General features: G+C 35.4%; 1 protein-coding gene and 1 pseudogene across 1 annotated transcript in view; both read right to left on the bottom strand.

The window, feature by feature from the left end:
* Positions 1 to 1,020: 1,020 nt before the first annotated feature.
* LOC114053816 lies at positions 1,021 to 6,061 on the bottom strand (annotated as a pseudogene).
* Positions 6,062 to 12,188: 6,127 nt separating this feature from the next.
* The window catches only part of LOC114054106 (UBX domain-containing protein 2B-like), a 43,609-nt gene continuing 41,136 nt past the window's right edge, over positions 12,189 to 14,661 (bottom strand). Inside the window, exon 8 of the mRNA XM_027877220.1 lies at positions 12,189 to 14,123. Within this exon, the coding sequence (XP_027733021.1) occupies positions 13,961 to 14,123 (163 nt within the window). The 3' untranslated portion in view covers positions 12,189 to 13,960. The remainder of the gene's footprint in view (positions 14,124 to 14,661) is intronic.

Raw genomic sequence — 14,661 nt, 5'->3', positions numbered from 1 at the left:
ATAAAAATCCACTTTAGTAAGAATTTGAAATCTGTGGCTATACTTTTAGTGTGCTTCTAACTGTGGAGTATGGAAATGACATTGTTAGAACCTTCAAATAACTCTGCCAATGCACTCTACTATTAAGCAAAATATATTGGAGTAAACATTGGTGCCTCCAACTCCACCCTGCCTACCACCAACCTTGCAAATCACACACAAAAAAGAGACCATTAAACCCATCATGACACTAATTAAGATCTGAACTAAGGGTTTTTCCTCTCAAAGGTGAAAAGCTAGTGTCAACTCCCTATAACAGTATATTGCTCATTTTATAAAGGGGGAGGGGGAATCTTTGAGCTTAAAGAACTAAAGGGAGCAAAAGTAATGTTCCAATACTTAAAATCTGTAATAAGCAAAACCATCAGATGTAGTTATCATTAATTTTCTTAAGAAGATAAAATTTGTAACTCCTCAAGTGAAAAGGAATTTTTAAGTAGGAATTCCTGGCTGCTCTACAAACAAGACGCTCCACCTCTGGGCTCCAGGCATTTTCTGGAATGCCCTCCCTTCTACACTCCAACTTTACTGGCTTCTTTTAAATCCCAACTAAAATCCCATCTTCTACAGAAAGCCTCCCCTACCCCCTCTTAATTCCAAGGCCTTCCTTCAATTATTTCCTATTCATCTTGTATGTAGCTTGTTTTGTATTTGTTTGCATACAATTCAAAATAAGTCTATTATGATTATACCTGGGGCTTTCCCCAACTACAGGGTGGTGGGTATGGAAAGCATGGCCCCCTGTGACTAGAAAGTGGCCTTCTATTTGTGTTTGCTTTTTGCATTTTTCTTTTTTTTTTCTTGTAGTGAGGCAATTGAGGTTAAGTGACTTGCCTAGGGTCACACAGCTAGTGAGTATCATGTGTTTGAGGCAGGATTTGAACTTAGGTCCTTCTGACTCCAGGGCCAGTGCTCTATCCACTGCGCCACCTAGCTACCCCTATTTTTTGCATTTTCCTTAATCAACTCTGCTGTTGCTATTTATTGATTCTTAGTAAAACTGGTAAGGATGAAATTGTAATCATTGAACTGAGTAATCTGGCTATCAAGACATTTAAACCCTTTAGTCTTTTAAGCTAATGAAAATAATATATGACATTCAGAACTCTGATTTAATAAAGACTGTAGTCACAAATTTTCCAAGCTTAAAAACTTCCACTACTTTCCTGATCAGGTTATTGTGAGAGGTCTGACTTAGAGTAGTTTCAAAACTAATATAAGAAAATTCTGGTTCAGGAGAGATATAATAATACAATCCAGGAGTGTCCAATAATTTCCATCTGATTTTATTCCATTAATTAAATAACCCAAAGGATTGGATGGAGGTGTACTGGACAGAACATGGTTTTACAAATTCCATTCGCATCAGTGACATCATTTACGGTTAACATCATTTTTCATGTAGAATAGGTCTTTAGCTGTTGGGCCAAGCTCACTGATCAGAATTTCTAGGATCTGATATGGCTGATTAATACCTGATTCTTTGGGAAATACAGAACATATAAGTACCAGCAATCAAAATTTATACACTTCATACAATTGTTGTTCAGTCATTTCAGTAGTGTCCAGCTCTTTGTGACCCCATTTAGGGTTTTCTTGGCAAAGATAAAGGAGTGGTTTGCCATTTCCTACTCCAGTTCATTTTACAGATAAGGAAACTGAGGCAAACAGGGTTAAGTGACTTGTCCAGGGTTACACAGCTAGTAAGTCTGAGGCAGGATTTGAACTAAGGTTTTCCTGACTCCAGGCCTGCAGCTCTATCCACTGTGCCACCTAGCTTCCCCATACAATATGCTGCTTCATTTAGGAAAATTTCATTAAGGAATTTTATTTCTTCTTGTAAATTCCTGTGTGGGTACTCTTGGTGGGAAGCTTTCATGAAATTTTTATGAGAAAAAAGCTTTGAAATAAGTCAAACCCACTGAATTTTGTGGCAAGCTTCCAAATTCAGAGATAGTTATTTCTTAATACCAGGTTTTCCTGAAAGAAACTACGTGTTCTGAATACGATTTGAAACAATTCTTGACTAGCACAAATCTTTGAGTCCTTGCCTACCTCTTGATCTTGAAATTGTTTTTAAATGACAAAATGTCACATTTTAAGACATAGTATTTTGAAAAAACAATGAAAATATTTATTTAACTTATATGATCGACAATAATAATTAGGTAGGAATACCAATATTCATGCAGCTCCATAATTTTTTTCAGGTAAAAACATGAAACTAACATGCATTGCTCTTGTCCATTAATTAATGCTCTTTGGAAATTTTTAATTCCAGGTTATCTCTATCTTTACGGCTTGCGTGGAAGATGAAGCAATGAAGTCAATTTAAAAAGAGAATGACAAACAAATCATGACAAGTGGCAAGCTCTTCACGGTATCAGCCAAAGGGACCTGTTGACAAAGCCAACATTCACTTCAAGCTGGCTGGTCTTCTAGGTTGTGAGTCACACATGATTGCAGCTGCGGTGTCATTTGATTTTCTACAACACTTTGTTTATTTTTAAGTTATTGTCTGTACTTTAGCATAGTTTATTAGCATTAAACTTTATTAACCTCATATTGATTTGAGATCTCAGAAAATACTTTGTAAATCTTAAAGTACTAATAAAGCATCAGTGATTTCATATGGTATAACATTTGAAAGAGGAAATTATAAGTATTACCAGTAGAGCAGCTGGGACAATCCCTCCCTGTCACATGGGATCCCCAGAAAAGTTATCTCAAGTTTAAGGGATTCTTTGGGCTCACATTCACGTAAAATTGATTTGCTCCTACAAATGCTCCTACAAGTGCTTACTCTTACCAGTTAGCCAGAGAATACAGTTCAAATTAAATGCATTTAATGAAATAGCACTTTTTGTTTTAATGTAACAACAGAATATTTCTCCATAAACCTAGAGCACATTCCCCCACACGTATTCATACTATTAGTAAGAAGAATGGATACACTTAAGGAAATTATGCAGGGCAAACTTGTAAGGAGCACTTGAGGTCATGGTGCATACATGGAGGGGGCACCAACATAATGAGCATGAGTAGCCAAGGTAGACATGTGGAGGATTAAACAATGTTTCTAACACCTAAAGATTGCTGATGCATTCTGGGGATGACATTGTGCTTCTCCCAATTTCTGCTGGGCTTGGATGGTATACAATCCCTTCTTGACAATGCTTCAATGGTCTAATGGTTTTTGATGGTTAGTGCTCTGTTAGTCTTATAATTGGGGGAATCCACTGGGTATATATTTGTGAAATTTCTTTTACTTTTAGCTTTGGTGGGAGTCTTCGATTGAGGTGCTGTTTCCCATAAGAGGAAGAATAGGCTCTATCACATTCTTTAGCTTATGGGCCAGAGGTATAAGGTTCAGTTTGTCAGACAACAAGCATCTATTAAGCAATTTCTATGGGCCAGATTCTGAGCTAACTGCTGGTGTGAAGAACAAAAACATGGTGACCTCCATTACAGTTCACATTCTACGGGGGATAGAAATAACTATGTACACAGAAGAAATATACAATATAAATGGAAGGTAAACAGAGGGGAAGCACAAGTATAGGGGAGGTCCTCAGGGTAGGGGGTTGGGGGGAACCAAGAAAAGCTTCTTTTTGAAGGTAATGTTTGAACTGAATCTTGCATGGATAGCCAAGAGATGAGAGTAAAGATGAGAGTAAAGAACATTCCAGGCATGGGGAACAGCTAGTGAAAAAGCATGGAGCTGGGAGATGCAGTGTCCTGGGTGAGGAATAGTAAGTAGATCAGTGTACTTGGATTATGATCCAGTGTATATTGAAAGAAGTAATGTAAGAAGATTAGAAAGGTAGGAAGGGTCCAGGTTGGGAAGGATTTTAAATGCCATACAAAAGGAGGTGGATTCAAGATGGTGGAGCAAGAGGAAGCAATTCTGCCTAGCTCATTCAATACACTTTCACAATAACCTAGAAAATATACCAGACCAAATTTTTGAGCAGGAAAGCGAAGAAAAAATCACAGTGAGTCATTTTTTCACCTCAGGGCTGTTTAGGAAGATAGAGACACTGGATAGGGAGTGGGGGTAAGGGGTGGGGATTGGGAAGCATTACAATATTCAGTGACTGAAAGTGATCTAAGACAGAGCACCAGGGCACTAGGGAAGAAAGAGATTTCAGAGGACTCTTGAACCATCCTGGGAGCAGAAACAGGTGCCATCTGACAGCTCTGCTGCTCATGACTCAGTTTGGGGTCACAGATTCAAGACAGAGAGAAATGGTCTTCAGTGAGTGTGGGGACTAGCTGGGTATTGAGAACAAGTTTTGGAAATGTAGCTATGTGGCCGAGTCCAGGAGCAGAGCAGCAACTTGGTTAAGTTGCATAAGGTTCAAAGTCAAAAAGTAGGCTTGAAGAATGACCAAACAAAAAAGAACTCAACCATAAAAAGCTCAAGACAGAAACAAAGAAGACTTGAAAACATCTACAAGTAAAGAAAAATACAGAGTGGACACATGCTTAACAAGAATTCCAAAAAATGTTAAAGAATTTTTTTTAAAAGATCAAAAAAAGATTTTGAAAACAAAATAAGAGTGGTTGAAGAAAAAATGGGAAAAGGAATAAGGGCTATGTAAGAAAATTATGAAGAGAATTAATAGCTTGGTAAAAGAAGTACAAAATATTACTAAAATAACTTCTTACATATTAGAATTGGGTCAAATAGAAGTTAATGACCCTATGAGGCATGAAGAAATAATGAAAAAAAAGTCAAAAGACTGAAAAAATAAACTATGAAATATTTCAATTTAAGAATAATTGGATTAGCATTATATTACCACAGTCAGAATTACACAAGATTTGGCAGCCACGACTGAAGGAATAAGGGACTTAAAACATGATGTTCCAGAAGACAAAGGAATGAGGATTACAATCAAGAATAACCCACCCAGCAAAACTGAGTGTAATCCTACAGGGTAAAAAAATAGATATTTAATAAAATGGAGGACTTTCAAGCATTTCTGATGAAAAGACCAGAGATGAAAAGAAACTTTGCCATTCAACACAGAACTCAAGAAAAGCATAAAAAGTAAACATGAGTGAGAAACCATTATGGATTAAAGAAAGTTAAACTTTATATTCTTATATGGGGAGATGATAATGTAACCCCTCAGAACTTTATCATCACCAGGAGTTTTACAAGGAGTTTAATTTGACAGAGGGCCTGGATGTGATTCCATTATGTTTGGATGATCTCAAAAGATGAATGGTGGGGAAGAGAAATTCACTGGGAGAAGGGGGAAGGGAGAGGAAGAACGGGGAAAAGTATTTCCCATAAGTTGGACATTCAAGGAAGAGTTTATACAATGGAGGAGGCAGGGGTGGTAGGGAACAAGCAACATTTGAACCTCACTCTCATCTGAACTAGTTCAAAGAGGGGAAGAATACACATACATGCACAGTTGGGTACAGAAATTCATATTATCCAAGATGGAAGTAGAAGAGAAAGGGATTATGAAAAAGAGGGAGGAATAAGAGGAAAGATAGATTAAGGGAGGCAATGATCAGAAACAACAGACTCTTAAAAGGGGGACAATGCAAAAAAAGTGTTGAAAGGAAATAGCAATTGCAACTGTGAATGGGATGAAGATGGAAGCTAACAGAATGGATAAGAAACCAGAATACAACAATGTATTGTTTATAAGACATGTACTTGAAACAGAAATATACCGTATTACACCATATAATTGTTACACCCTGTTTTGTTTTGAGTCCAAAAATTGGTTTATAACCTTTCATTGTGTAATCATTGCATGGTATAATTCTGTTTGTCACACTGCTTAAAAGGCAAACAGCAGCAATGTCTTCACCAGTGCATACCGATACGCTTTTATCTCTTGCACATTGTGAGGCGCGAGGCTAGAATTCTCAGTGCAAGTGCACTGTCAATATATTTCCAAAAGCCAACTTGTGTGGTTTTTTTAAGAGTGCTATCGTATTAATGGTATTGTCACTCCACCCAATTAAAAGCCATAGGCGCAAGGGGAGTGGGCATGCAGGCGAAGCTGCCATGAGTAAGTCACAAGATATAAGTATATTACCATATATTCATGAGTATACCCTGCATCCTAATATTGCACCAAAGATAGTTTAGTAATAAATGATTTTTAAGTAATACCAGCACTATTTTTTTTTAAAAAAAGCTTCACATAATGGTTGCACCCCACTTTTTTGTTTTTGTTTTTTTTTTTGATGAGGCAATCGGGGTTAAGTGACTTGCCCAAGGTCACACAGCTAATACGTGTCAAGTGTCTGGTCTGAGGCTGGATTTGAACTCAGGTCTTCCTGACTTCAGGGCTGGTGCTCTATCCACTGCCCCTTGCTCCCCACTTTTTTACAAAAAGTTTGGCATAAAATCTGTGATGATTATGTGGTGAAATACAGTACATTCAGAATTAAAAGAGATGGGTGCAGAATCTTTTATGCTTCCAAAGCAAAAAAGGCAGGGGTAGTAGTTATGATCTAAAACAAAGTAAAGGCAAAAATTAACTTAGTTAAAGGAGATAAATAGGGAAACTACACTTTGCTGAAAGGTACCATAGGCAATGAGTTGATATCAATACTGAACACATAAACATCAAATAACATAGCATCTAAATTATTAGAAAAAAAGTTAAATGAGTTAGAGAGAAATAGTGATACTATAATGCAGAGAACCTCAATTAATCCCTCTCAGACCTTGGTAACTAACCATAAAATAAATGAAAAGTAGTATAGGGATGAATGGAATATGATCTGAATAGATATGATAGACATCTGGAGAATACTGAATGGGAAAAGAAAGGAATACATGTATTTCTCAGTGGTGTGGCACCTTCACAAAAAATGTATTATGGCATAAAAATCTCACAAATGTAGAAATCAGAAATATTAAATGAATGCAATTTTTCTGACCATAATGCAATAAAAATTACATTCAATAAAGTGTCTTTGAAGCATAGATTACAAAATAATTGGGAAGTAAATAACTTAAAAAAGTGGGCCAAAAACCAAATCACAGAAACAGTAATTTCATTAAAGATAAATGAAAGCAATGAGACAATATACCATAATTTGTGGGATGTAGTCAAAGCAGAATTTACAAGAAAATTTGTATTTCTAAGTACTTATGTCATTAAAAGATAGAAAGCAGATAAAAGAATTGGGTATACAACCAAAAAAACCCCAGAAAAACAAATTTAAAAACCCTAATTAAACACCAAAATATAAATCCTGAAAATCAAAGGGGGAGATTAACAAAACTGAAAGTAAAAAACTAATGAACTAATAACCAGAAGCTGGTTTTTGATTGGCTAATTTGATTTTAAAAAAGGAAAAAAGAAAACCAAATTATCAGTATCCAAAAATGAAAAAGGTGAATTAACACCAATGAATAAGAAACAAAAGCAATTGTTAGGCACAATTTTGCCTAACTATAAGCCAAGAAATTGTCAATTTTAATGAAATGGATAAATATTTACAAAAATATAAATTGCCCATATTAACAAAAGTAGAAATAAAATACTTAAATAACCCTACTTCAGAAAAAAAGAAATTGAACGATCCATAAATGAACTCCCTAAAAAAAACCAACCTCAGTACCAGTTGGATATACAAGCAAATTCTACCAAACATTTAAAGAATTAATTCCAATAACATATAAACCATTTAAAAAAAAATTGGTAAAGAAGTTCTATCAAATTCCTTCCTTGACGCAGATACGGTCCCGATACCTAATCCGGGGATAATCAAAACAGAAAAAGAAAGCTATAGACCAATTTCTCTAATGAATATCACTGCAAAACTTTTAAATAAAATACTATAAAGGGGATTATAGAGAAAAATAACAAAGATCTAACATCATGACCAGGTTGGATTTGCACTAGGAATGCATAGCTGGTTCAATATTAGGAAACTTTAATTGACAATACTGACAACCCCCCCCCAAAAAAAAACCCAAGTCATATGATTATTTTAATATAGAAATGTAATAGATATAGAAATATATTTTTGACAAAATATAACACTCATTCTTACTGGTTGGTTGGTTGGTTGTTGTTCTTTGCTCTCAAAGAGGGCCAAAATGACATCACTATATTAGAGTCAAGTTACAGTGTGTCTGACCAATATGAACTTGGAATGCTCTACCACAGGTCAGGCACAAATAGCTCATGTGAACATTTGGACTGGTTTCTCTAAATTTGTACATCTCATGCTTCTTTTGAGCTGCTGCAGTTCTACTTTGCTCATAGATCACAGCCCCTTCTTTCATGTGGACTTGGCATACTGGGTGGTCCTTTGCCAGTGTCTCCCAATGTCACACAATCAATTTTTCAGAGAGACTTTGAAAAGTGCCCTTGTTATCACTTCTTCTGATCACCATGTGAGCGCCTTCTTTGTGTGAGTTCTCTATAAAGTAATCTTTTAGAAAGCATGGGAATAAATGAAGATTTCCTAAAAATGCTAAGTTGTATCTATCTAAAAACCAACTGTAAGCATTATCTATAATATGGATAAACTAGAAGCCTTTCCTGTAAGATTAGAGATGAAGCAAGGATGTCTATTATCACCACAACTATTCAATATTGTATTAGAAATGCTAGCTATAGTTATAAGACATGAAAATGAAATTAAAAGAATAAACATAGACAATGAGGGGAAAAAACTATCACTTTTTACAGATAATACGGTGCTTTACTGGGAGAACCCTAGAGAGTTCATTAAAAAACTAATTGAAACAATAATTTCTGCAAAGTTACAGAATATAAAATAAATACACCAATAAACAATATTACCAACAAAACCCAGTAGGAAGAAGTAGAAATTCCATTTAAAATAATTAGACAGTATAAAGTATTTGAGAGTCTGCCTGTCAATATATACACAGATGAATTATATGAACACAATTACAAAACATTCCACACAACTAAATAATTGGAGAAATATTAATTGCTCATGAATAAGCCGAGCCAATGTAATAAAATGACAATACTACTTAAATTAATTTATTCAGTACCATGTGTAAGGAAAATACCTTATTATTTATTGTTTGAACTTAGCTTTGTTGTTCAGTAGTTTCAGTTGTGTCTGACTCTTCATGACCCAATTTAGAAAGGTTTTCTTGGCAGATACTAGAGAGGTTTGCCATTTCCTTCTCCAGCTCATTGTCCAAAAGATGAACTGAGGCAAACAGAATTAAGTGACTTGCTCAGGGTCACACAGCTAGTAAGTGTCTGAGGCCACATTTGAACTGAGGTTCCCCTGACTCCAGGGCTGGCATTCTATTCACTGTACCATCTAGCAGCCCATGAAACTAGCTTTATGTGGCTAAAAATCGTCTAGTCTGGACATGCTGACCTCAAAGATGTTTCAGCAAAGGAGGGTGCTGTTTTTTGGATCAACCCAAAACACTTGTTTTCAGTTAGCCTACCCAGGTCTTGGGTCCAACCAAAAAGCTTGTATTTTTACTTTGCCCAAATTTTACTGAATGTTTAGATTTACCTTTTGATACACATTTCAAGCAACCTTACCTGGAAACTGTCCTTTTCTGGAAAATATCTAACTTCCTACACATGAGCCAACTAGCTATGTGTCCTTAATGCCCTTGTTTGAATTATATGTGAAACTTGTAGAGACTCCAGAGGGAGTCACACCTTTTTTTTTTTTTTTTTTTTTTTTCTGGCTCTTTCCTGTGCTCAACCAATTTAATAAAATTCTTTCTAAAAAGTTTTTTAGGTTTGGGGTTTGCTCTCAACAAACAATTTTGGTGTCAGAAGTGAGATTTCTAACAGTCTACCACGAATGGAAGGATGACCAATATGGGATCAAATTAGGCATTGTAACATAACTATTGTGGAAACGTGTTTAATATGACTGTACATGCATAGCCTATATTAGATTACATGCTGCCTTGGGGAAGGGAAAGTGGGGAAAATTTGGAATTCAACACCTTGTAAAAGTGAATGTTGAAAACTAAAATTAAATAAAAAATAAGGTGAAAACAATTGGGCATTGTAAGACCCTGGTGAATACTCAGACTGGTACTTGGGTGGGTTGAGAACTAGCCTGGATACCCTTATCAGCAAATTAGTAGTTTTCTTGCATTTTTTTGGTTTGTTTTTATGCATGACTAATGTTGAAATGTGATTTGTATGTCATATTTGTATAGGGTTTTGTTTTTCTTGCCTTTTCAATGGAATATGGAAAAGAAGAGGAATTTGGAACTGAAAATAAAATAGAATTTTAAAAAATGACATAGGATTTTATATTTGATTCTGGAGTTATCAGAGAACAGCTGGAATTTATTAATGGGTTAACACAGACCTACATTTTAAGAATAACACTTTGGTAGTTGAGTGGAGGATGGAGAGAGTAGAGACCTATTAGAACACTATAGCAACAGTCTGGGTGAGAGCAGCCATCAGGCTTCTGAGCAATCTCAAAGCCTCTGGCCTTTTACAAGTATCTCAAACTACAATCATACTGTCAAATACACACTCACATATATATATATGTATAATATACATACATGTATACATACATAAGTGTATAGATGCATTTATCTATCCATTCCCTTTCCTAGTTCCAAACTGAACTCAGCAAGGGAGCAGGACCTATATCTGACTCTGTCTGGAGGACCGAGCTTTTGGGCCTTCGAGGGAACCTTGGAGTCTATCAATTCCAGCTTCCTCATTTTACAGATGAGGAACTGAAGTCTAAAGGAGTGAAGTGACTTCACAGTTGTGAAGCGATGGAGCCAGAGTTCAAACTCAGGACCGCTAAATTTCTACATACCACAATGCCTTTCAGTTTTTTTTTTACTTCATCTTCTGCAACAAATGGTAATACGTTGGCTTGAATCATCTTCATTGTGGTCTTTTTTTTATGCATGCTCATCACGAGCACTGACTGCAAAGGCAATATGACCAAAGGGCCCATGAAATGCTGTTTCATTTAGATGTTCAATGAAATGAACTTGTCTGACTTTTACTTTTCTCTCCTAAGGAAACTTGTGAGGCTCCCCTTCCATTCAGTCGCAATTTTAAAAAATGTCATCTTATTAAAGTGATGAATGAATGAATTTAAAAAGCATTTACTAAATATTTAAGGCAAATATTAAATATTTACAAATATCTGCTAGGCATTGTGCTGATTACTGGAGAGACAGATACAAGAGCAAGACAGTCCCTGCCCTCAAGGAACCTACATTCTAATGGGGAAAACAACACACACACAATGAAGTGGTGGACAGGAAAGAGTACTGGCCTGTAAGGTCACTGGATTGGTCTGTGGCACAAAAAGGCATCTGATAATGACTTTCCAGAATCAATGGTAGTGTTCATTCAATTACAGTTCCTAGAGCAAGGGAAAGCAAGGGAAAGCTATGTATAGATACAGGGTAGAAGGCTGGAAAATGGCTGGAGTAAAAAAGTATGGCTGGATCTGGGCCTGCCTGATATAGTGAAGTCTCACCAATCAGGACACCCTCACCCCCTCCAATAGTGTACAATTTCACGAAGCTATTCTAAAGCTTGTAAACTTAATGAAGATTTCACATTTGGAACATCAACAGCTAAACTAATGTTTCTATATTGCTGATAGATATAGATTGTTTTATTCTTAGGACACACCCTTTCCCACCACTTTGCTACCAGCACTACAGAAACAGAATAGGACTACAAAGGACAGAAGGACATTATCTATGTTTTTTTGTTGGTTTAATCAGCTGCTGCAGCTAAATAATTCAGGTAATCAGCCTATGTGATTTTTGGCTAGGACTTTAGTACTGGACAATAGGCTGAGTCTGAGGCTGGGACCATGCTCAAATTCTTTCCAGTTTGATAGACTCTAACTGTGTTTTGCCCACCCTAGATCTATCCTAATGAGGCATCAAAGTAGGGTTTTTGTTGAAGATGGTCATCACATATTTTTAAAAGCTGATTAAAGACATATACCTGCATATACACATATAATGACTTGCTCTGACTCCACTCTAATAAAAATACAGATCAAAGAAATTTTGAATAACAGAAACCAGTGAATTTATCAAGTACAAATTTCTTTAATGATTAGCATAAATTGAAAAACATTGTTTACACAATCATGCAAAACTACTTTTTGAGGTCAAAATTTAAAATAAATTATATTAACTTAATAAGTAAAAGGTCTTTCAGGAAAACAGCATTCAACAAAGTAAAATATTATGAAGTATTTGTTAAACTAATGTTATCTCTTCTGAGGGTTTAATTTTCTTACATGGGTCCAAGTATTTTGGAAGAAAGTTATGCATAAACATGACAGCCAATTTTATACATGCAGCTATGGCCACTCTCATCAAATGTAGAAGGAAACCCACAAAAACGAAATTTCAAAGAATACAATAAGGTTTGGGTTAAATTTCTTCACAATTTTAATTTGCTTATCACCACAAGGCTGTTTCAAACTACTGGCAAGAGGCAAGTATCTCCTCTATTCTGAGTATAACTTGGGGTTTGGGGGGAAAATTCTCTCAAAGGGAAAGGTTAGCAGCCTCATTATTATAACTGCTTGCAGAGCTTGCATAGGCTCCGTCTATGTCCAAGGGGAGAAAAAAAGTGAACTGTTTTCATAATAGCTTTGTAAAGTTCACTTACCCCAGTGCTATAAATTTAGTAAAATGGCAGTGACAAAGCACAGACAGACATTCTTAAGTGCCCTTGTTATAGAACGTGCTGGGGAAAGCTATGTAAGCAAAAATGGTGACTTTGAAAGAAATAAAAAAGCATTATCCCAACACTTCAAATGCTGCCATTCATATCATCCCTTATCTCTCCTGTATCATGGTTCTAGTAACTATTTCAAATATCTATGTGGATAGTTTTTCAGGCTAGAAATGCCTAAAAAGGACCATTATAATAGTACATTTCAAAGAGGCTACAGGAGTTATCTCTTGCTCTGGCAATTCTGCCAGGGAGTAGGAAGGGACAGGAGGTAGTGTGCCCCAGGTTGAACAAGACTGTAGATGACTAGCAAACAGCACAGAGTTTTACCAGTTGACAGCGTCTGCTTACATCATTACCTCTAGTACTGCTGGCATTTATGTGTTTTTGTTTGGTGTCAGACACAGTAGTATGATTAGAATGGAGAAAAATTATATATGCTTGAAGGTCAAACTAGATTATTTGGTATCACAAAAATACTCAATGCAATTGATGGCAATGCATATGTAAAAACTTAGTGTGTTGAAAAATGACTTTTTGCATAATCAATCTGCTTCTAAATCAGAATATAGTTATATTTTCAATATAAATTATAGTGAAAGAAAAATTTCAGTTAAGCTGATCAAGAAACTTTTGAATGGCAGTTTGTCAACATAACATCAAAATACTTTAGTGTAAATCTTACCAAATATAAGGTATATATTCAAAAAGGTGGTTTTATTTTGTAAGGGTTAAGCATATTTTAAAAAAAACTGTCATGTCACTGTGGAAGTAATTCATTTTTAGTAGAGAATTATGGAATTTATAAACATAAGGAGGTTCAGTTATAAAAAAGTCTAAAAATCCAAATGAACAATTACTGTATTGGACCAAATATTGGCTACTCCTGGATACAAGCTGTATCCCTCCTTTTTTTCCTTTCAAAGAGATCTATAGCTGAATGTTAGGGGAAAAATTACCAACTACACTCAGGTTTTTATACAAGCCATATTTGGAGGGAGAGTGTGGCCTATATTTGGACCAACACAGAATAGAAAAAGTCCATTCATAAAATGGATTTAGGTACACTGGAGCTGGAAGACAGAACAATAAAACCAAGATTGATCTAGGAAAAAAATAGTTGTGGTGATTCCTATTTTTTCTGAAGTACTTTTTTTTCCTTTTTAAAATTTGGCACATTATTTATCCCACATGCTACTGCAGAGATAGGAGCAAGATTACTTTAGTTGTTGAAGAATCACAGTGTTAAGTATATCTGCTTCTTGAAGTGTCAGGCTTTCATCAGTTAGCTCTTTGTTTGGAAACGATGTAACAAGAACAAAGCCAAGAGTTGCAAATTCAGGGCGGGACTGTACAATAAATTCTCGGACATCCACGATCCTGAAGAAAGGACATCATAGTAAGTTATGGTTGAAAAAGATCTGTTTATTCTAAAGAGGTTGAGGATACTTGAAAACAGAATTATAAACATTCCCCAATAATCCTGTTTCTAATTTTCACTATGCAGATTTGTTTTCTTAAAAAAAAAAAAAAAGCAATGTTCAAACCAGTCTCTTTTAGGTTGATCACAAATTCCCAAATAGTGAAGTTCAAAATGAATAAGGGTTACATTATCAAATAATGGTTTTCAGAAAAATTCAGATATTTATAATTTCTATACATTCACTCATCAATAACGCTGCTATATATTCCAGCTCTTGTGTTTTAGAATCAGTGGGACACTGTGCTTTCTGCTTTGATTTATTTTTGTATGAATATTCAGATGCAGAAAAATACTTGTCATGTGAAACCTTCTCACATTTAAGGACACTTTTGAAAATATTCAGTGAAAAATGAAAAATAAAAGTACATATCCAAACCATTTATGTTTCTATACTATTAAAGTCACTTATTATTTTGTATAATTTTAAACCAGATG

Source organism: Vombatus ursinus, unplaced genomic scaffold (assembly GCF_900497805.2).
Source record: "Vombatus ursinus unplaced genomic scaffold, bare-nosed wombat genome assembly UNPS02014812.1, whole genome shotgun sequence".
Lineage (NCBI taxonomy): Eukaryota > Metazoa > Chordata > Mammalia > Diprotodontia > Vombatidae > Vombatus > Vombatus ursinus.
The sequence above is the reverse complement of the archived record's forward strand: the minus strand, read 5'-3'. Positions and strand labels throughout refer to the sequence as shown.